This window comes from Rhinatrema bivittatum, chromosome 8 (assembly GCF_901001135.1).
Source record: "Rhinatrema bivittatum chromosome 8, aRhiBiv1.1, whole genome shotgun sequence".
Classification (NCBI taxonomy): domain Eukaryota; kingdom Metazoa; phylum Chordata; class Amphibia; order Gymnophiona; family Rhinatrematidae; genus Rhinatrema; species Rhinatrema bivittatum.
Genome location: NC_042622.1, coordinates 193,624,647 through 193,647,042, shown reverse-complemented (window position 1 = coordinate 193,647,042; position 22,396 = coordinate 193,624,647). Strand labels below are relative to the sequence as shown.

General features: G+C 43.7%; 2 protein-coding genes and 1 non-coding gene across 3 annotated transcripts in view; all 3 read left to right on the top strand.

Annotated features, from left to right (window-relative positions):
* The window catches only part of ASL (argininosuccinate lyase), a 49,375-nt gene extending 47,982 nt beyond the window's left edge, over positions 1 to 1,393 (top strand). The window contains exon 17 of the mRNA XM_029612299.1: positions 627 to 1,393. Coding sequence (XP_029468159.1) covers positions 627 to 771 — 145 coding nt within the window. The 3' untranslated portion in view covers positions 772 to 1,393. The remainder of the gene's footprint in view (positions 1 to 626) is intronic.
* A 5,801-nt stretch (positions 1,394 to 7,194) lies between these two features.
* GUSB (glucuronidase beta) overlaps positions 7,195 to 22,396 on the top strand; it is a 69,294-nt gene continuing 54,092 nt past the window's right edge. The window contains exons 1-4 of the mRNA XM_029612297.1: positions 7,195 to 7,517; positions 16,481 to 16,669; positions 21,662 to 21,843; positions 22,063 to 22,205. Coding sequence (XP_029468157.1) covers positions 7,239 to 7,517; positions 16,481 to 16,669; positions 21,662 to 21,843; positions 22,063 to 22,205 — 793 coding nt within the window. The 5' untranslated portion in view covers positions 7,195 to 7,238. The remainder of the gene's footprint in view (positions 7,518 to 16,480; positions 16,670 to 21,661; positions 21,844 to 22,062; positions 22,206 to 22,396) is intronic.
* Positions 14,686 to 14,867, top strand: LOC115098402. Its single transcript, XR_003858497.1, has one exon. It is a non-coding gene; the product is annotated as a U2 spliceosomal RNA (small nuclear RNA).

The following is a 22,396-nucleotide window of genomic DNA, read 5'->3' as shown; positions in this document are numbered from 1 at the left end:
GTAGACAGATGGACTCAGCATCCCGCTCACGGCTGCCCTGGAGAAGCACCAAAGAAGAGCCTGGAAGGTGAATCTCGATGCTATACAAATATGGGTAAGCCGTTACCCTACCCTTAGTTCAGGGCACCCACATTATGATGGGTGTCAGCGTTATGTTGGTTGAGTGCACTGGTGGTCTCCAGTTTTAATCAGTTTTTATCAGTTTTTAATCAGTCTGTTTTCATTAACCAATATAAATGTCCACAATGGCTTTTCAAAGAGAATACTGAGGAGCTGAGGTCACGGCAGGGGTATATCTAGGGTGACGTCAGCTTTGAAATCTGACTCTGTCTCCCATCTGCTAGCAGAGGAGCACATAACCCACTAGTCCTGAGTCCATATTTCAACCCTAAGGAAAACAAAGTTATCAGGTAAGTAATTTCTCCATTTTTGTAGGGTGCTATACAGAAAACTTTTCTAATTATACAATGAATCCTTGCTACAGCTACCCAAAGTGACTTGCCTAAAATCCCCATAGTAGAAGTAAGACTTGGTCAGGTCTCCTCTTTCCTAGCACTCTTGCTCTTGTGACTGGCCCATGCCATCTGCATGGTACTCTAATAATGTGTTGCTCTGCTCCTTTGCAGCTCACTGTTTACCAGCGATGTCTCTCAGGTGTGGAACTACACCCACAGCGTGGAGCAGTACAATGCCCCTGGTGGGACAGCTCAGAGCAGTGTGTTGACACAGATCCAGCAGCTGAGATCCTGGATGGTGAAACGGGAGGAGTGAGAGCTGGGGAAAGTTGCTGGGATTTCTAAAGAACCTTTTTTTTTTTCTACCAGGACCCCCTGCCCTGACTCTTTTGCAATGAAATGCATTATTTTTGCATTGACAGATCATCCAGAGGCTAGGAAAAGCTTGGCACTGGAAGCGAGCGTGATTTCATAGAGCTGCCTCTCTTCACCTGAACCTCTTAGAACCACAACGTAAATACCCATTAAATGTTGCCAAAGCTTTCTCAATGACTTGCAGAAATTCATTTCACAACAGATTTTTTTTGCCATGGAGGCAACTGGAAATTATTGTCTAAGGTGGAAACTCTCTTTTTTTTAAAGATGAGGGTGTGATTAAAGTACTGGGTGTATTTAGGGAGGGGTGAGGGAAAGGAGAGGGTTTCTTCTATAGGGGAGCAAACTGCTAGAGCTCTAATCTTTTTATAGATTATTCTGCATCCTCCCATTCCCATTTTTTTACCCTACTATTAAATAAGAAGCTTCCCGCTAATAAAAAAAAAAAGAAGTCTACTTTCTCCAATCAGTTTGTTTTTATTTTAATTCAAGATTTATTGTGGGAAAACTGCCTTTTACATCACTATGCAAACATACATTAAAAAAGCATATCCCCATCTCAACACATGTCTGAACATAATTACATCTCTGGTTTCATTGGTCACTGGGAAAGAGAATACATATCGAGTCGCAGACCCAAAATAAACGCAGGAGCCACGTCGTGTAATACAGATTCCATCCCAACCCACCCCATCCCAAGCCACCCACAGGCCCTCTTTCTATCAGGCATGTACTTGGAAACTAAACTTTTTCCTTCCAAATAATATAATGTTGGCATAGTTCTTCAGATTTCCTCCCATGCTTCCATTTTACCGCAGTTAGTTTATTCATATAATATACTTTCTCCAACCATTGCAAAACTTTCAGCAATGGAGATGTACTCCCTTTCTTCCACTAACAAGCAGTTTCCCCTCTGGCTGCCAGCATAACTTGATATGAAAAAGAGATGCCATTCGAATGCATGCCAGAAACTGGAATGTTTAACAAGAAGAAAAGTGGATCCTTAGCTATCTTTACTGCTATAATATCAAATAGGAGTTCCACTATAGAATCCCAAAACAATGCAGACTCTAATTTTGTGTGCTTCTATTGCTTATTCTCAGACTTATAAGTAAACTTCTATACTTGTAAATAAGTGTGTTTTGTATTCTGTGACATATAACCTACCAGTCAGCCACCTTTTACACTGGCCCAGCTGAAGATTGAACCTCTGGCAGCCCTTGCTGATTCTCTACAGGAACAGGCATAAAGAAGAAGGGCCTTCTGCCCTTGGGTAGACTCATGAATGTACTACACCATCCCTTTCTCTAGCCCCACCTTCTCATTCTTATCAATTTCATACCTACAGTTCTCAGCAGAAACACTTCTCAATATGGCTCTTTGAAGGCCCCTGACTCCCTGCGTAGGGCAACAGAACCCACCTATGCCCCACTACGTTCTTAACAATAAGATTTGGTAGAATATTATTAAGTGATCATCTAATGAAAAGATGTGGGGTGAATAGAGCTCCACCTGATTCTTGCACAAGCTGAGCTCATCTGAGGCAAAAAAACAAAACAAAACTAGCCCAGCCCCCACCACACAACCCAAAGCAATCAGCTGCTACTCGGCCTAGCCCTATGTTGCATGTCTGCCATGTTGCATAGTAAAACTGGTTTCACAGGTGTGCACATCCTTTGCTATAAAACAGATTTACTGTAAGATTTATACACACTATTAACCACCCTCTGTAATTTCTGGGAAATTGTGATATGTTGGGTGTTCATTAGGTGCTATACTCTGCCCAATTTTTTAAATTTCTATCTCAAAGGATGATTGCTATAAGAAACCCGTGTTTACTGTGGCATGATGTCCGCAGTAGAAAGAATCATCCTAAGACCTTGCACCCTACAAAGTGACTGGATTGTCAGATTTTTATTTTTATTTTTTTTAAGTAACATGAACCGATCTGAGCTAAAAGCTGAGGTGTAAAAACAAGAATCTCAAGCTCTTATTTGAAGGGGCCTCTTCCTAGGGCAGGTCCACTTCAGTTGTAGCCTTTTTTTTTTTTTTTTTTGCAAAGGCAGCTGGAGTCTGGCTCACAAGTACTCTATAACCATCTCCCTTCTCTCACACATGAAATAAAAATAGGGGGGGGAAAATCTGTTGCAGCAGAAATAAGGAAGGAGTCAAATGGCCTTGCACTTGATAGAGATCCGACATGGTCAGTTCTACTCAAACATCTTCCCTCTTTTTACCAAAACTTGGCTTCATGTTCATGAAAACACTAGTCATGGCACTTTTCCAACCCACAAATCATAATTAGATGCAACATAACTACCTGCAAACGGTCTCCATCTACTCGCCAGATGCAGGAGAAAATGTAGCCCCCATGCAGTGCCAGACATGTTTGGTTGATCATTCCCTTGCTTGGCACATGTCTCATGGAATCTAAAATCACATGAGGCATAGGTGTTGCAGAGGAAGCAGATATTAAACTGTGCACAGTGTATCGCAGAAAAGTAGCAGTTAAAGCTATAGTCTGTGCTATGTAGCATTATCTTTTGGTTAAAGTGGTCACTGTGTCCTGCAACAATCATCTCTTCCTGTGCGGTGCTACATCTTTACCTTAATCCAGCAGCCGCTTCATGAGCTTAGTTGTCCAGCCTGGTAGAGAGGTGGGGGACATCCATTTCCCCCCATTGTTCAGTGAGAATGTGATCCCTTTTGGAAGCACCTAGGGGCAGATGCAATACAGCACGTTTGGCCTAGTGCACAGCTTGATGCGGGGTTGGATGCACTAGAATAACTCCCGATGCAATAATGGGATTAGCGCGTTCAAAATGCGTGTCCAAACCAGCCTGTAGTTAATAGCATTCATCACATGTAAATGCCATGCAGATGAGGCTATTAGCTATTACCCTGATGCAAAAAATCACAGTGCGCCCAATGCGCACTTTTCAACATGCAAAACTTAACGCCATCCTCGGAGCTGGTGTTAAGTTCTCAAGTGCTCCAAGCCAAAAATACTGCTTTTCTGTTTCCTCCTACTTAATATTGGCAGCATCAGGAAAAAAAAAAAAAGTCTTGATGGCAGTCAAGCTAGGCAAAAAGGACGTTCAATTTATGAGTGTCTGTTTTCCTAATCCGTGGCTGTGCACAGGTTAAGAAAATGGACCCTCTTAAATTGAGCGTGTTTTCCTAACCCATACACAGCCATGACTCCTGGGCGCCCGATGCCAAGGACACACTAGGGCTGCCCAATTGATCCCTAGCATGTCCTTTTTAGTCTGGCAGCTCATTTGCATATTAAATTGGGCGCCCAGGAGATGTGGCTGTGCGTGCATTAAAAAACATGTTTTCACACCCGGCTTATTGCATTGGTCTCCCCTTAGCCTCTAAAACAAGAATTCCCTGTATTGCCCCTCCAGCACCTCTGATATTGCTTGAGGCCTAAGGCTAGGGGGGGATCTTTAATAGAGGAGAGGAAAGTCTCCACTTTTGGTCTAGGTGTGGAGAGATGAGGCAGTTTTGAACTGCAGAGCCTTCTACTGAGCAGGGAGAGACAGCAACAGCTCCGGCCCATGCAGGCTGGCAGAAGAGAACAAAGCTCAGGTTTGCAGGGAACATCTTCATCACACACACACATCCCCCCTCTCCTGGCAAGGGGGAGGAGCAATAAGAGGCAAGGGAAAAAAATAGATTAGGGAGGGAGTAGAGGGCAGGAAGAGGATACCTCACCTGGACCATTCCCCCCTCCCAACTGGAATGATTCCCGAATAATACTCATTCCCTCCTGAGCTGCCTTCCTTACCACCAGTGTGTGAAGTCTGACTGCCTGGCAGTTCATGAAATGAAATGCCTTTAGGATTGAAGTCGCAAGATTATGGTCCGTTTTCCCATCTTGGCCCTATCACTTCATGAATGTATGCGGTGAGAGGTTAGATGTTTTTCAGCAGTCAAAAAAACTTTTTAATTATGGCTAAGTGTAAGTGTGAGCCTGGGCCTCGGCAAAAAATGTCGGGAACTTGCACCTGCAACTTTAAACAAGAGTGAGATAAAAGGCCTTTTCTTTAATCTTTTCACAGGTTGAACTGGAAAAACATATGTGCTCCTTTGTCGCAGGAATGGCAGGGAAAGATAAAATGGAAAGAGCCAAGAAAAAGAAAGAGGACAGACTAGCACAGCCCAACGAGGAAGGAATCAGCTTTAATTTAGATGCTGCCTTAGGTGACTTTGACAGACATTTTTTAAATTAAATTTGTGCTTACATTTAATTTAATTTTGTGCTTATGTTTTTTTATGACATGTAATAACAGACCTGTACTTGGCAGCTTCTGGCCCTCCTGACTTGGGCTGCTTAGATTAGATTTGGCCTCCGTAGGTGAAGAAAGCTGGGAGTCCAGACTGAGGGCTTTAGGGGTCTAATTCATACAGTGTAATGTTGATCCAGGAAAATCTGTAGCTACCTCCAAATAAAGCTTGGGAAAGCCAGTGCTTCTCCCTAAGAGAGGGATACAAGAAATAGATAAACATTTTCCAGGTCCTCCTGATTAGCCAGGCTGGGCTTGAAGGACTTTGGTCTGACCCAGCAGGTTCCCTTCTTATCTTCTTAATGCACTCAGCTGTGAGCAAGAGTGGAGTTTATAAATTTACATTGTCACAGGTCAAACACCAGGAGAATTCACATTTTTTTTTGGAAGTCAACATAACCAAGAACTTCACAAACATGTGCGGGGAGCCCCTCAGTTCATACAGCTTCAGTTCATGCCTAGTGATTGATTGTGAAAACCCAACCAGTTGTGGACATCGCAAGACAATTTATGAAGCCCTGACTTCGCAGCAGCAGTGCTGCAGCTTTTGAAGAGAGAACACTTTTCAGAAGTCAGTTATGTAGGAAACTTTGCAACCTGAAGTTAGCTTCACTAGCTTGTAAGTCCATGTACTTGGATCAAAGCTCAGCATCTCTGCTTGCATGCAGAAAGCTAGTTCCCTCCATAGGAACTCTAGAAAGCCAATCCGATAGTTTATCAGGGAATTATCCAAACTGCATGGATTTATCAGACAGGGTGAGAAAAGCTGGTGTAGTGAGAGTAATGATGTATTAATAGGCAGGGATGGTGCGTCCCAGTAGGCGAACGAGGTGGTTGCCTAGGGTGCCAGCCATTAGGAGGTGGCAAAGAACAGCCATGTGGGACCGCGAGTGGAGCCCATCCCACTCAAGACCGAGAGGAGTAGAGACTCAGTGGGCCACAAGCGATGCCTATCCCGCTCGCGGCTGAAAGAAGAAGAAACTTGGCGGGCCGTGTGTGTGTGTGTGTGTGTGTTAGTGAGAGAGAGAGAGAGAAGGAGGGAGGGAGGGAGGGAGCCTGTGTAAGGGGGCATATGTGAATGAGACAAGGAACCCAAGTGTGGGTAAGAGAAGGGGCCTGTCTAAGTGAATGATGTCAGGGCTGGAGGCAGGGGCAGAGGGCGCAAGGCAGAAGGTTCACCTAGGGAGCCTAATACCCTTGCCCGGCCCTGTTAATAGGGAGTCCTTTTCCTATCCAGAGGGAGAAGGAATTTAATTCTGGTGCTGGGTCAGCTATTATGAAACCATGTAATTGGTTATGAATAATCTTATGACCTTGTGACTGTCATAAGATGGACTAGTTTTATTTAAAACTTTGAAATGACACAAGAGGGATATTTCTGTTACATGACCTTGGCAAAAAATATGAAACAGTGTATGTAATATTTTAACTTTTTCAATATAAATGTATTTGTCAAAAATAATTAGTTTTTGCTGCAAATAAAATAAAATTTGAGTTTACTAACCCTAAACCTTTTTCCTGTATTCGCTGGAGCTGATTTAGAAGCTGTGGCAAAACCACTTGTGGTACCCCCATGGTCCTTGTCCAAAGAAGGCGGCATATAAAAAACACATTGGGGGTTCGTGGACAAAGGTGGATTTATCAGAATGGGAAGAGACGCTGTGATCTCAGGAGGAAATTCGCTCAATGAACACTTTTTTTTCTATAGGCACAGGAGGGGGTGGAGGAAATGCTTTCTGGACAAAACGCTTTGAGCATAACGAACAATCTCAAGTACTATATCCACGGGCAGGGGGTAATCTGCATTGTGTTTCGCATCTGCCCTCTCCCCCTACCCCCACCCCCACCCCCACCATTTTAGTTGCCTCCTATGCCGGCGAAGATCTTCTGTCTCGGGACTGACAGATCCTACATCCCAGGAGGCGTGGCCCGGCTGACAGGCAGAGGCGTCCACCACTGACACCCTCCTCTCTGCCTCTGACTGATAGCCAGGCTCGGCCAATCAAGAGCGGCGCCTCTCGGCGGCTGGCCCTTCGCGCCTGTCACAGCAAGCCATTGGCCCGTTGGGCGGAGGGTGGAGCTTGCTGCTCAGGTGATTGTTGGCGGCAGCCTGAGAATGCGGAGGGGCGCGGGAGTTCTGTACCCCGGAACCGGCTGCGGGGCTTGTGTGCGTGGCATGGCACTGGTGTCAGCACTGCGCGCCCTCTGGGCTCTGCTGCCCCTCCTCCTCCTCCTCTGTCCCGCCGGGGCGCTGCAGGGGGGCATGCTGTACCCCAGGGAGACTCCCTCCCGGGAGCGCAAGGAGCTGGGTGGCATCTGGAGCTTCAGGGCGGACGCCTCGGCGCGCAGAGATGAAGGTTTCCAGCAGCAGTGGTACAAGAGACCGCTCCGAGAGGTAACCGTGAGCTTGGGGGGCATTAACATTACAGCAGACCGCCTGGCCCTTGGCTCAATACCAGGAGCCGGAACGAAACGACACTACCTGGGGTTTACATAACGAATGCTATGCTGGGTCAGATTCAGGTTCAACAAGCCCAGTATTCTGTTTCCGACAGTGGCCAGTCCGGGCCACGAGTACTCGTCAGATCCCCAATAGTTGATCTGTTCCTTGTGGCTTGGCCACATCCTTCAGCAACAGATTTATAGTTTAATTGTGCGCTGAGTGAAAAAATACTTCCTACGATTTGTTTTAAATCTGCCGGTTGCTAGTTTCTTGGAATGTTCCCCCTAGTCCTAGTGTTGATTGAAAGGGTAAACAAACCCTTCCTTATTTACCCATTCCACCCATATCATGATTTCATAAATCTTAATCATACCCCCTCTGTCATCTCTTTTCCCAGCTAAAGAGCCCTAATCTGTTTAGCCTTTTTTCTCTAAGGGAGTTTTTCCATCCCCATTTTTAATCCACCTTCTCTGTAACTTCTATGTCTGCTCTGACTTTTTTTAGATGGGGATCACCAGAACTGCACCCAGTACTCAAGTTGCAGATGCACTATGGATCTATACAAGGGCATTATGCTACTCTTAGTTTTATTCTGTATTCCTTTCCAAATAATTCCTATCATTTTATTTGCCTTTTTGACCGCCACCACGCCAAAGATTTCAAGGTGTTTACCACAAGAACGCTAAAGTCCTTTTCCTGGTTGGTGATGCATAATGTGGAACCCAGCATCATGTACCTGTAGTAGGAATTATTTTTCCCTATGTGCATTACTTTGCACTTGCCCACATTAAATTGCATCTGCCATTTAGAAGCCCATCTTCTAGTCTCACAAGGTCCTTCTGTAGTTTTTCACAATCTGCTGGCTTTTTATTGACTCGAAACAATTTTGTGTCATCTGGAAATCTGAACGCAACATAAGACTTGCTATACTGAGTCAGCCCAAAGGTCGATCAAGCCCAGCATCCTGTGACCAATAGTGGACAATCCAAGTCGCAAGTACCTGGCAACTATCCAAACATTAAATAAATCCCAAACTACTGCTCCTTAATGATTAATAGAAGTTTATGGACTTCTCCTCTAGGAACTGTTTTTAAACCCAGTTACACTAACAGCCGTAACCACATTCTCTGGCAATGAATTTCAGAACTTAACTAACTATATGTTGAGTGAAAAAGAATTTTCTCAGATTTGTTTTAAATGGGTTACTGTCTAACTACATGGAGTGCCCCCTAGTCCTTTTATTATCTGAGAGAGTAAATAAATTTACATTAACCTGTTCAAGTCTTTTGATTTTGTAGACCTCTATCATATCCCCTTCAGCCATCTCTTCTCCAAGCTGAACAGCCCTAACTTCCTTAGCCTTACCTCATAGGGGAGCTGTTCCATGCCCCTTATCATTTTGGTCGCCCTTCTCTGAACTTTCTCCAGTGCAACTATATCTTTTTTGAGATGTGGCGACTAGAATTACACACAGTATTCAAGGTGGGGGAGTCTCACCATGGAGCGATACAGAGACATTATGACATCCTCCTTTTTATTTGCCTTTCTCTTCCTAATAATTCCTAGCATTGTTTTCTTTTTTGACTGTTGCAGCACACTGAGCCAACAATTTCAATGTATTATCCATATGACGCCTAGATCTCTTTCCGGGTGGAAACTCCTAAGATGGAACTTAACATCGTCTAACTACAGCAAGGGTTATTTTTCCCTATATGCATCACCTTGCACTTGTCCACATTAAATTTCATCTGCCATTTGGAAGCCCAATCTTCCAGTTTCACAAGGCCCTCCTGCAATTTATCACAATCCGCTTGAGATTTAATTATTCTGCATAATTTTGTGTCGTCCGCAAATCTGATTACCTCACTCGTATTCCTTTCCAGATCATTTTTATAAATATATTAAAAAGCACTGGTCCAAGTACAGATCCCTGAGGCACTCCACTGTTTACCTTTTTCCACTGAGAAAATTGATCATTTAATCCTACTCTGTGTCCTGTCTTTTAACCAACTTGTAATCCACAAAAGGATAGTGCCTCCTATCCCATGACGTTTTAGTTTTCTTAGAAGCCTTTCATGAGGGACTTTGTCAAACACCTTCTGAAAATCTAAATACACCACATCGAGCGGTTCACCTTTGTCCACGTGTTTATTCACCCCTTCAAAAAAATGTAGCAGATTTGTGAGGCAAGACTTCCCTTGGGTAAATCCATACTGATTGTGCTCCATTAAAACATGTCTTTCTATATGCTCTGTGGTTTTGATCTTTAGAATAGTTTCCACTATTTTTCCCAGCACTGAAGTCAGGCTCACTGGTCTATAGTTTCCCAGATCACCCCTGGAGCTCTTTTTAAATATCGGGGTTACATTGGCCACCTTCTAGTCTTCAGGTACAATGGATGATTGTAATGATAGGTTACAAATTAATTTGTAACAGGTCTGAAATTTCATTTTTTAGTTCTTTCAGAACCCTGGGATATATACCATCTAGTCCAGGTGATTTACTACTCTTCAGTTTGTCAATGTGGCCTACTATATCTTCCAGGTTCACTGTGATTTGGATCAGTTCTTCTGAATCGTCACCCTTAAAAACAGTCTCCGGAACGGGTATCTCCCCAACATCCTCTTCAGTAAACACCGAAGCAAAGAATCCCTCGATCATCTAACGATCTAGCCGACTCCCTCGCAGGTTTCTTGCTTTGAATATATTTTAAAACATTTTTGTTATGAATTTTTGCTTCTATGGCCAACTTCTTTTCAAATTCTCTCTTAGCCTTTCTTATCAATGTCTTACATTTAACTTGCCAATGGCTTATGCTTTTATCCTATTTTCTTCTGATGGAACCTTCTTCTAATTTTTGAATGAAGATCTTTTGGCTAAAATAGCCTCTTTCACCTCACTTATTGTCCTTCCTTCCACCTTTCTTAATGGAATACATCTGGACTGCACTTCTAGGATGGTATTTTTTAACAACATCCACGCCTGTTGCACACTCTTAACCTTTGTAGCTGCATCTTTTAGGGTTTGGTTTTTTTTTTAACTATTTTTCTCATTTTATAAAGTTTTGCTTTTGAAAGTTTAGTGCTAGAGCTGTGGATCTACTTACTGTCCCCCATCCAGTCATTAAATCAAATTTGATCATATTATGATTGCTATTGCCAAGTGGCCCTGCCACTGTTACCGCTCACCAAATCCTGTGCTCCACTGAGAATTAAATCTAAAATTGCTCCCTCTCTTGTCTGTTCCTGAACCAAATGCTCCATATAACTTGTCATTTATTCCATCCAGGAACTTTCTCTCTAGCATATCCTGATGTTTCACTTACCCAGTCAATATTGGTGTAATTGAAATCTCCCATTAGTACTGCACTACCAGTTTGATTAGTTTCCCTAATTTCTCTTAGCATTTCATCATCTGTCTGACCATCTTGGCCAGGTGGACTGTCAGTGGGCTCGAGAACCGACGCCGGCAAAATTGAGCGTCGGCTGCTGTCAAAAAGGAGGCGCTAGGGACACGCTGGTGTCCCTAGTGCCTGTATCGCGCGCACAGGCGAGTGGGCGTTTGCCCGCTCTCCCGCGGACTTTACTGAATCGGCCTGTATGATGGCTGATCTAACCCATCTGTCCTTGGCAGAAGCCCTGGGAAACACATCCTCAGTGCGAGAGGACAATGCACTACATGAACAGCAGGTCCTTGCAACAGGATCATTTCATGTTGCATCAGATTGCTCTCTGACCAGGAGACGTTCCTTCTCCAAGGAAGCACCAGGGCTGCCAGTCTGAAGTTGGGACTTGGTTACTGTGTCCCTGAAGGTCTCATCTACATACCTCTCTGTCGGCCTCAGCATCTCCAGAGATCGGACTCGTTCTTTGAGAGACAGGAGTTCTTTGCACCGGATGCACACATACAACCTCTCACTGACAGGTAAAAAATCATACGTGTGACACTCTATGTAAAAGACGGGAAGCCCCCCCCCTTGCTGCTGGACTGCTGCCTTCATCTTAATTTTGTTCAGTTCCTAGTTAAGTTTAGATTGCTATTGGAGTAGGAATGCATACAAGTAGGGTCCTTTTAATTTTAGTGTATTCACTATTTATCTTGTAGTAACCTACAAGGGGATGATTAAACTCTTGATAAGGCCTGGGCAATCCTGAGTTTCAGTTAAAAGGCTGATTAATTTTTTTTTTAATGTGAAAGTGTCACCTGCCTACAAATCAAATGATGAGCTAGAGGTGGATGGAAGGAAAGGGAAGGAAAGGCAAACACAAACTCCCAGGTTTTGCCTGCCTTCTGACTAGCTATTTAATAGACACACAAACACACTAAATAATAAACCCCAATAGTTTACTTCTCCCCAAAACTTTTAAGTTCTAAAATTTCCCCAGGCAGTATTTACTGACTGTTATAAGCCACCAGCAAGGTGATCTTCTCCCTTCAGTGCTCCTACTGTTTCCAGCAGTGGCCAAGCCAAGTCATCAATCCCTGGCAGGATCCCAAGGGGTAGGTAGATTCCAAGCTGCTTATCCCAGGGCTAAAAAGTGAATTTCTGCAACTCCCCCCCCCCTCTTAAATGGTTTATGGACTTTTGCTCCAGGAACTTGTCCAAACCTTTATTGGTGTAGCTGATTAAAAAAAACAAAAAAGTTTTCACCACATTCTCTGGCAACAAATTCCAGAGCTTAATTATGTGATGAGTAAAAAAAAATACTTTTAAAATTCATCACCTAATAACTTAATTGCATGCCCCCTAGTCTTTGTACTCTTTGAAAGAGTAAACAACCAATTTTAACATTTACTCGTTCCACTCCACTTATTTTATAGACCTCTATCATATCTCCCCTCACTTGACGTTCCTTTCTCCAGTCATTTATGAATAAGCTGAATCGCACAGGTCTGAATACAGACCTGTGGGTGCACTCCAGTAATGATCTTTCTCCATTTGGAAAACTGACCTTTTAGTCCCTATTCTCTGTTTCTTGTCTTTTATCCAGTTACCAATCCACAACAGGAGACTACCTCTGATCCCACGACCTTCCAATTTCCTGAAGAGCCTCTCATGAGAGACTTTGTCAAACGCCTTCTGAAAATCAAAATACATGATATCGGCGGCTCACACTTGTCCGCATGGGTATTTACACCCTCCAAAAAATCTAAGTAAGGCAAGACTTCCCTTTGTAAAACCCATGTTGACTCTCCCCCATTAAGCCAGGTCTATTACACGGTGAATAATTTTGTTTTTAAGAAAAGCTTTGACCATTTTCCCTGGCAGTGATGTCAGGCTCACCGATCTATAGTTTCCTGAATGACCCTTGGAGCCCTGTTCTGTCCCCAGCAGTGGGTACATGTTTGTATTTGTATATATTGTAGTTTAACTGTGTTTAGTGCAGTCGTCCCTTCTGAGGATTCTTAATACTGAAGCACCATTTGTAACCTATGATAAAAATCTGTGAGCCTTTGCCTTTAAGAGAAGCTCCCTCCCCCCTCAACTTTCTCTCACCATCGGAAGAACTTGAATCCCCCTCAATCTAACTTGAGTCTTCCTAGGTGCCTTATAGGTTCAAAGGACTGCCCTTCATGCTCCCCCTATGTTACATGGTTCTCAGGCTTGCTGCCATTGGACCCTGTCCCCTGTTTCCAGCTTGTGGTGGCATTTCCTTTAGCAGCTCTCGATGAGAGTTCAGTTTGTTCTATACTTGCTTTCGAACAAGCAGCGCTCTGACACTCCCTGAAACAGATTGCCTTCTTCTAAGGACTAAATCAGCCTTATATTCCTCATGCTTTCTACCTCTACCATAAACCAACTCCTGCAACACAAGAGACTCCCTTTTCCTACTTCGTCGCCAGTTACCAAAGATTCTTGCCTAGGGGCTCGCGTTTGAAATGCAACAATTGTAAGTAGAATTTACCTGTACAATAAATAATTTCAAACTTACATAATCTTTGTCTTGAGGACTGATTGGAGAGAAAGTTTAGCTGCCTGGATAGCAAAACACGGATGTTTACCTGATCCAGAACAAGCCCTTTTTAAAATTTGGCATCTTGTTGGCCACCCTCCAGCCTTCTAGTACCTTGGTCATTAAGTTTCGGCTTTGAACTGAGGAGGGGCCTAGCTCTAGAAAGCTAGTCTTAAAGTTAGTCCAATTAAGAAATGTCTCCCTTCCAGCTTTTTTGCGCCCCGTTATTTCTGGGTTTACATATCCTGCCTCTGTTTGCTAGTCTGAGGGAGAGGAACAGGCTGACAGCTCCCTGCACAGGAACTTCCCCTGTGCCACCCTGGACAAATTATTTAAACTTTGCATAGGTCACAGAGAGGAGCATGGAATTTGATTTTTGCATTTCTTGGACTGAAAATCATTCTTTTAGGTTCCTGTCTTTTTTTTAAATTTTATTTTATTTTACTAACGGATGTAAGTGCCCATCAAAAATGTCAGGGCGAAAGGTGCCTTATAGACCCACTCCCGTGATGTTCCCTTTTTTCTCTGCCGCGGATAGACATGCGTCCTTGTCGCAGGTTATAAAGGAGCGTGTGCTGTTATGCACCCTGTACCCGTGGGAAGGCCGGACGGCGATCAGAAGTGTGGTTTATGCGTAGGCAGCCATGCGCACTCGTGGGAGATGTACAAAAGGCCAAATGCATTTTAATTGTATTGCTTCTTTAATTCCATTTCCAGATGGTTTTGACTGGGATAGCAAAAGTACCTGGTAAGGTCACCAAATCAAATCATTAAATGTCCTGAAAAGGCAGCGTCAGTATGCTCTCTGGAGCATGACTGACAGTGACCAATACACAAACTTAGAGAGTTTCCTTGTCTGCAAAAACAGGCAAGGAAGAGAATGTAGGTAGGATCCAAAAGAAAAAAAAATACTTAGAGGATACAAATTCAAATCTGTTTGTTCATGGGAAAATGTAAGTTATACTTTGTTTAAGTCCCATTCCTCTTCAGTTTGAGGAATTGTTCTGTGCCTGATGTAGGGATCAGACTGCTTAGGTACAAATCCTTAATCTTAAAGCCCTGTGAAAGTGTCAGTGAATGAAAACATTGCAGCCCAGCAAAGGAAAAAGACCCTGCAAAACTCAAACATGATGCAAGAAAGAATTTTTGAAAACTAAAAACACAATATCGCTTCTTAGCCTTTTGGCTAAGATCAAGTGTAGTATCTCTTCTTATCAGTTAAAAAAAAAAACAAACAGTAAAAAATTAAGAATCATTTTTATTGGATCTGAGATTCTGCTGGGTGTCCCACTGTGCCACCCTCGCCATGCCGACATTGTCTAGTGTCGTGTGGTTAATGGGCTGTTGAGGCTTCTCCCTCCCCAGAAGCACCCAGTAAAGGGTTAAACACCGGAGACGACTGGCTCCAGGTCAAGAAAGTCGGTCCTTTTTCATTTCCTGTTTCAGACTTTTCCATAAAATGTCCCCCAGATGCTTTTGCAGCAGGAGCAGGCCTGACTCACCCATTCCTTGTGGTCTGGATTTAGACATCATGACCGCAGAAACATAGATGTACTGAGACAGAGGGTGGGAAAATGAACATGATATGAAATCTGATAGTGAAATTTGACTCACAAGTTATAGAAGGCCTCAGGCGAGTCTTAATATGGTATGTGGCTACCCAGGCAAGTTATAGGATACAAGTAAGGGGTCACACAGAATGCAGATGCCTTACAGAACATCCAGCCAGGTGTGTTTCCACCCAAGTGGTCTGTCTTTAAAATAAAGACTCGATTGAATGTAGGGACACGGAGCTGGCACTGGCTTTTTGTGCTCCTGGGATGTAGTGTTGGATGTGCGTTATTCCCAGTTAGCAGGTGATGAATTATTGCTCCGCCTGACGCTGATCCAGTAATTTTCTCAGGTTTCACACCTGCTGTACATGTCTTCCCCTAGCACAGATGTGGTGTTCCATTCATCCCCAGCACCTACTCTACAGCAGGATCCACAGCAGGAGGCGATATCTTTTCTGTTGGAGCGACATAAGAATGAGCTGGGTTGCTCATGGGGTTTCAAAAACGCCTATAGCCGAATGATCCCATCTTCAGGCGTGGTCTCTCCGGCTCAGCAAATAGGGAGAATGTTGGTAAAAGCTCAAATAGAGCATTAGCTCTGGATTGGGTGCAATCCGATGCTGATATCGCTCGTCCTGGGCCATAATGGTGTCATTCAGATGGCAGAAATCAGCACCGAACTGACCAATAAGGCTGCGGCTGGTTACACATAGACCTCAGTTTCCCTATGCTAGGCCTGTCTGTCTAGGTCACAGAGTCTGCTTTGCTGGCACAGCTTCCTCCATTAATATTGTTTTAGGGAAGGGGCTGACAGTGAACATGTTCTGTTCGGTATTTGTATTATGAGAAGTTATTATATCTACTAAGGATATACAGAACCCTCTTGCACCGGGAGAACAAAAGTTCTGCTTTTCTGTTCTTGACATCCTCTGAAATATTTCCCCAACTGCCCATACTCTTGTAGTTCGAACTTCTCCTTTTGCTACGAGGGTAGAATTAACGCTGGTTTCATTTTTTTTTTGTGGCTTGAATGGATTATGACCTGGGCATGCTTTAGTTTCTCGCCTGATTAGTGATGAGGTGAAATGTTTCTTACCTGGTAGTGAGAGCCAGGGGAATTGCCACCCTCTGACTTAAAAATTTGTTTTAATCTGGCTGAAAACACCCCTGCACCAGATAGTAAGTTGTAGAATCAAAGGGTTACGAACTGACCTGCTTTGAAGATTGTGGTGCTGGAGCAACCATTTTGGGCCACAACTTGCAATGCCCCTAGTCCCATTGTGGGTCTCTGTTACAAACCAAAAAAAAAGTAAATGCATCTGCTATGTTTTTTTTATTTTGGAAAATGAGTACAGAAGTGTTCATGCCCACAGAAGGCTGACGCACCCATCGATTAATTCTGTTTCAGACTGGGCCTGTGATCGACATGCCTGTTCCTTCCAGCTACAACGACATCACTCAAGATTACAATCTGCGGAACTTCATTGGCTGGGTCTGGTATGAGAAGGAGGTTTGGCTCCCCCGTCACTGGGTTTCCGAGGACACTGGGATCAGAGTGGTGCTTCGGATTGACAGTGCCCACTATTTCTCCATGGTGGTAAGTGAAGCTTTTCAATCTTTCTCGCTCTGGCATGCAGTACTGGAACCACAGCTCCTCCCCAGCAAGGCTCCCTGCAGCCATTGCGGGCTATTGTTGAAAATCTTGTTTCATGGCATGACGTCTGAGGGGTTTGGGCAAATGTCTGCATCATCTGGATTATCACTGTTGTGGCTTTTTTTTAAAATAAAAATGGGTGGCTGATATGGGAGGACTTCACATTTTGCCCCAATGGCTCATTCAGCTCTTGCCATGGAGTAGGATCAAACAATAAATGCCCATCATGCTGTGTGTTTAGCTTTTGGCACTTTTCTTTGGTCCTCAGAAAGAAGAGTGAAATGCATTTTGGGATAGCTGGCGTTTCATTGTTGATTTATTAATAAATCAACAATGAAATCACCAACACCCTGGTCAACCAAACAAGAGACCTCGGAGTTATAATTGATAACCAGCTAAATCTAAAAAAGTTCATCACCAACACAACCAAAGACTGCTTCTTCAAACTTCAGGTTTGAAGAAGCTCAAACCGCTACTGTACTTTCAAGACTTCAGATCGGTACTCCAGGCCATTATATTCTCCAAATTAGATTACTGCAATTCCATTCTGCTAGGCCTTCCCGCCTCTACCACCAAACCGCTTCAGATGCTATAAAATTCGGCCGCCAGAATTTTAACAAACTCCCAACAGAAGAGACCACATCACACCTATCCTGAAAAACCTACATTGGTTCCCAGTAAACTTCAGAATTCTACACAAGGGTCTCACCATCATCCATAAAGCTATTTACAACAGAACACCCATCGATTTACACTACCCACTCACGCTACACTTCTCGTCCAGACCCATCAGAGAAGCATACAAAGGTTCGCTACACACCCCCACCAAATTCACACACCTCTCATCCACCAAAGATCGAGCCTTCTCGACAGCAGCGCCAACCATCTGGAATAACATGCCTCCAGACCTTAGACAAGAACCTTGCACGCAGACATTCAGAAAGACACTCAAGACTTGGCTATTTCTACAAGCCTTCCCTGATCTATGACCACCCCAACTGCTATAACTCGCCTTGGTCCGCCAGTCGACGTTCCCCATCCCTGACATGGCTTCTGACGTTATATTAATCAGTCCCGAGTTTTATGAACTAATACTATTTAGTCAGGAACATTTGATATTCTACAGCCCTGAGTATAGGATATTATTTATATATTTGATAATATTCAGTCCTGAGTACAAGTGATTATTATAGTCCTAAGTATATGACTAGATATTATTTATTTCTGAGACTAGATATTATTTATTTCTATGTTAGCCATAACTCTGGCTTTTCCTCCTCCCAGTTCAAGTGCCCCTGTTTTATTGTAACTTTTATTCACTTTTTCACTCTTCGACTATTGTTCACGTTGATGTTAATGTTATTGCACCGCTGTTTATTGTAAACCGATACGATATGATTGGTATCATGAGTGTCGGTATAAAAAAAAAGCCCTAAATAAATAAATGTAGAAACACTAACCAGGTAGCTGTGCAGTGAAGATGGGGCCTTTTAGGAGAATAACATGTTTTTTTTAGATGCAAGTTCTGAGGACATTACCAAAGGAATGGATTTTAGCACTGTAAAGGACCATAACAAAAAAAAAAAAATCAGTTCCTTGGACCCTAAAGGGCAACTTTTAAGAGCTCAGTGTATGCCATAGCAGGGAGATAAGTGCGTCTCTCAGGCCGGTGCAAGCTGCGCAGACTTTTAAAAATATGCAAGTCGCGCATATTTCCCGGTACGCGCATAAAACGTTTGGAGGGGAAAAAAGGGCAGGGTGTGGGCGTTCCTGGATTTTAGCATTAAAGCCGTGTTTAACTGTTTATACAGATAAATATGTTCACATCACCCCCAATACTAATGTCGCTTCATTGGCTTCCTATCCAATCTCGAATAGATTATAAGATCCTGATCATCACTCACAAATTAATACATGCTGATCATCATAAACATACTGGTTTAAAAATCACTCCACAAATTACCAGAACAAATCTTCGATCTAACAACACTTCTTGTCTAAAAATTTCTCCCATTAAAGATGCTCGACTATCAACTACTAGAAACAGAGCATTCTCCATTGCTTCCCCCAAAAAATGGAACTCTCTCCTGCCTTATTTAAGAACTCAATCTACCATCAAAAAGTTCAAGAAGGACCTAAAAACTTTCCTCTTCCATACAGTCTACATCAATGATCATCCTTAACAACAATCCATCTACAATCAATTCAACCATTCAAACCCAAACAAGAAAAAAACAGTAACTACAGCTGGCATCAACCTTAAGTATTACAATTTCAGAAATTTAATATGAAGCCCTCCTTTAAGATGAATTAATACTATTTTTGTTACTTTCTTTTTTACATCTTTCCCTTCTCCTCCTCTTTCACCCCACCATCCTCCTCTACCTATCATTTCACTATTGTTATTGTTTTCTTCTTTTGCAACTATGTATAATTTATCTGATTGTTGGTTTGATTCTGTAAACCGTTGTGATGGCTAAACCGAATGACGGTATATAAAAACGAATAAATAAAGATAAGCACGTGCCAGGGTCCCTATCTGCATATCTTTACTTCTGCTGTGGATGGTCTGTGACTAGTATAAAAAAACAAACGAAGCTAGTTAGCGAGGATTGAAGGGTTCTGGCTAAAAGGGAGGCAGGTTAATTAGAGGGGTTAGGAAGTCCTAGCCTTTACCTGGGCGAACTGGGGAAACTGGTAATTGCGCGGGTATGTAATAAAATCCCCTCCCCCCCCACTTATGTGGTACAGCCAGTATTTGTGCCCCCATGTGCGCGTCCATATAAAATTGTGTGTACATGTACGCGCGAACTGCCGATTTTAAAACAGGCGTCCTGCCAATTTTATACCATGCATGCACATTTACGCGTATATTAGCAAATGGCCGTGTCCATTCGCACGTAAGCCTGCGTGGCTGTTTGAAAGTTACCACTCCAGAGACCACATGGGTCTCCTGAGCCTCAGATTGAGTATTGCTGTCTTACACTGGAGTTACTCCAAAAAAAAAAAATGTTCATACTCCGGATCAGTCCAGACAAGTGAGTTTTGCATCCCTACCAGCAGCTGGAAGCAGAGAACACAACTTTGAGCACTGCTACTTAACCGAGAGTGCCACCTGCAGTCCCTCAGCACTTCTCTGGCTCCAGCAGATGGTTGAGGTGCAAACTTGCAGTCTGACAAAAGAGAAGAAAAATAAATTTACAGAAAGTTAGGAGAATAGCTGAGGTGTTGGACTCCTTCGTGGACCAGCCCTCAGGTGGAGCAGGGCAGCTGGGGGGGGGTTGGAAACCCCTGACTGGTGTTTCGTCCTCATCTGGCCAGAGGTCCTGATAGCCAGGGGACTGGTTCCCTCAGGATCTTTGAGGGTCCCCTCCAGAGAGCTCGCCGGTTTATCAGGGAAGTCCCCTGTTTTGTGTTTCGTGCCATTAAAGTTTGTATTTAAAAAAAAAAAAAAAAAGTTGCTTGCAGTTTTGGGCTGTGGAAGCAGTCTGGGCATGGCGGAGAGTGCACCGGGATAGCAGGAGCTGTCAGTGCTGGCTAGAGGGGGGAAACTTTGGGGGCGAGTACCCTTCTTCCTGGGGCCTCGAGGGAGGCTTCGGTCAGGGTGGTGTTTGCGCGGGGCGCACTGTTCTCTGCTTTGCCGCTCGGGCCTTCGGCACCGAGGAGCTGGTTTTTTTGGGGGTTTTTTTGCCATGGCTGCGGCATAGCTTTTCTCCCGCATGACTTTTTTTTTTTTTTTCTTTTTCTTTGGCGCAGCACGCTCAACTGTGTGGGCAGCCTTCTGCTGTTTTCAGCAGACCGTGTGGCGTTATGGCGCCAAAGCCACTTGAAGCAGCTTTGGTGAAGGTGGTGTCCTCTTTTCACTTTATTCAGATGGTGGATCTTCTGGCGTTTCCGGCGTGGTCTAAGGATTCTCCCCAGGAGAAAGAGTTGCATCTTTTGGATGTTTGGCGGACTCCATTGCGGTATTTGGAGGTCACTAATTGTTCTTGGCGGTCAGATCACTTTTTTTGTGGTGTTCGGTGAAGAGAGGCGACAAGGCCTCAAAGGCCACAATTTCTCGTTGGCTGAAGGAGGTCATTTGCTCTGATTATATTTGTAAGGGTCATTCTACTAGAGCGCAGGCGGCCTCTTGGGCAGAGTGTCATTTGTTATCTCCTCAGGAGATTTGTAGAGCAGAGGTGTGGTCCTCGCTTCATACTTTCACCAGGCATTGCCGTTTTTGGTTGTGAGGTCGCAGGAGGATGCATCTTTTAGTGAGAGTGTATTGTGTGCAGGTCTTTCAGGTTACCACCCAGTGTATGGGTGCTTTGGTACATCCCATTTGTCTGGACTGATCTGGGTATGAACAGGAAAGGAAAATTTGGTTCTTACCTGCTAATTTTCGTTCCTGTATTACCACAGATCAGTCCAGAGACCCTCCCCATCGCTGCCGAAAGACTGTTTTTTTTTCCTGATAGACAATGTAATGTATTTCAGAGTTTTTTTTTTAATTTGGGCATAGGTTGAGTTCAAAACCATTTTTAGTTTGCTGGAGATGACCAGGCCACCAGTGCAGGGGGTTCCAGCCCTACTTTGCCTGTTCACCCTGGAGGGAGTTTTAGGCTCTAATATTTGGCTTGGGTGCAGGTCAATACTGAGGGACTGCAGGTGGCACTCTCGATTATGTAGCAGTGCCTCAAAGTTTTGTTTTCTGCCTCCATCTGTTGGTAGAGATGCAAAACCCACTTGTCTGGACTGATCTGTGTTATTACAGGAACAAAAGTTAGCAGGTAAGAACCAATTTTCCTATCCATCTCATGAACATTCTGCATAGATTAGATTTTACATCAGCAAGACGAGTTTTTAATGACTCTAACAAGCAGTGAGCGCAGCGCTCATCTCTGGCGTGTCCTTGTGCTGCCCCTTCCCTGATTTGTGGTTTTGATTCTGCAGTGGGTAAACGGAGTCCAGGTCACCATGCACGAAGGGGGCCATCTCCCGTTTGAAGCAGACATAACCAAAGTTGCTCAGAGTGGTGCTGGAGAGCCCTGCCGCATCACAATTGCAGTGAACAACACGCTGACGTTAAACACCTTACCTCCCGGATCCATCCAGCACATGGACGACCCTCTGAGGTAAGTGACTCTTCCGACTAAGAGAGCTTGCAGAACTGGTTCTGTTGTTCCCCTAACTGTGAAAAGGAGATGTGGAGAAGAGATAATATTTAACAAGTTTGTTGCTTTTTGTTTTGTGTTTTTTCTAAACTGTTGGGTTTCTAGTCCAGTTAAAAATTAGATTTTAGCCTTTATAAAAACTTCACTGAAATGATACTCTTCCTTTTACTTATATGTTAGGTATCCTAAAGGGTATTTTATCCAGAATATCAACTTTGACTTTTTTAACTATGCTGGAATTCATCGCTCTGTGGTTCTGTACACGACTCCTTCCATCTATGTGGACGACATCAGTGTGAAGAGTGACGTGATGGAGGATGTTGGTAGGTGGGCCTCAGAACTTCTGATGCTTCAGCCTTTTCCCTCTCTGTTCTTCTGTCTACATTTTTCGCCACGAGGGTGGAGTATGACAATTTAGATGTTCTTCTCTCTCTTTCCATAAGTCTTGACAAGTTGCTGATTGCGGTTCTTTTGTGATTCTGAACTTTTTTTTTATGCCCTGTTGTAGATAGGT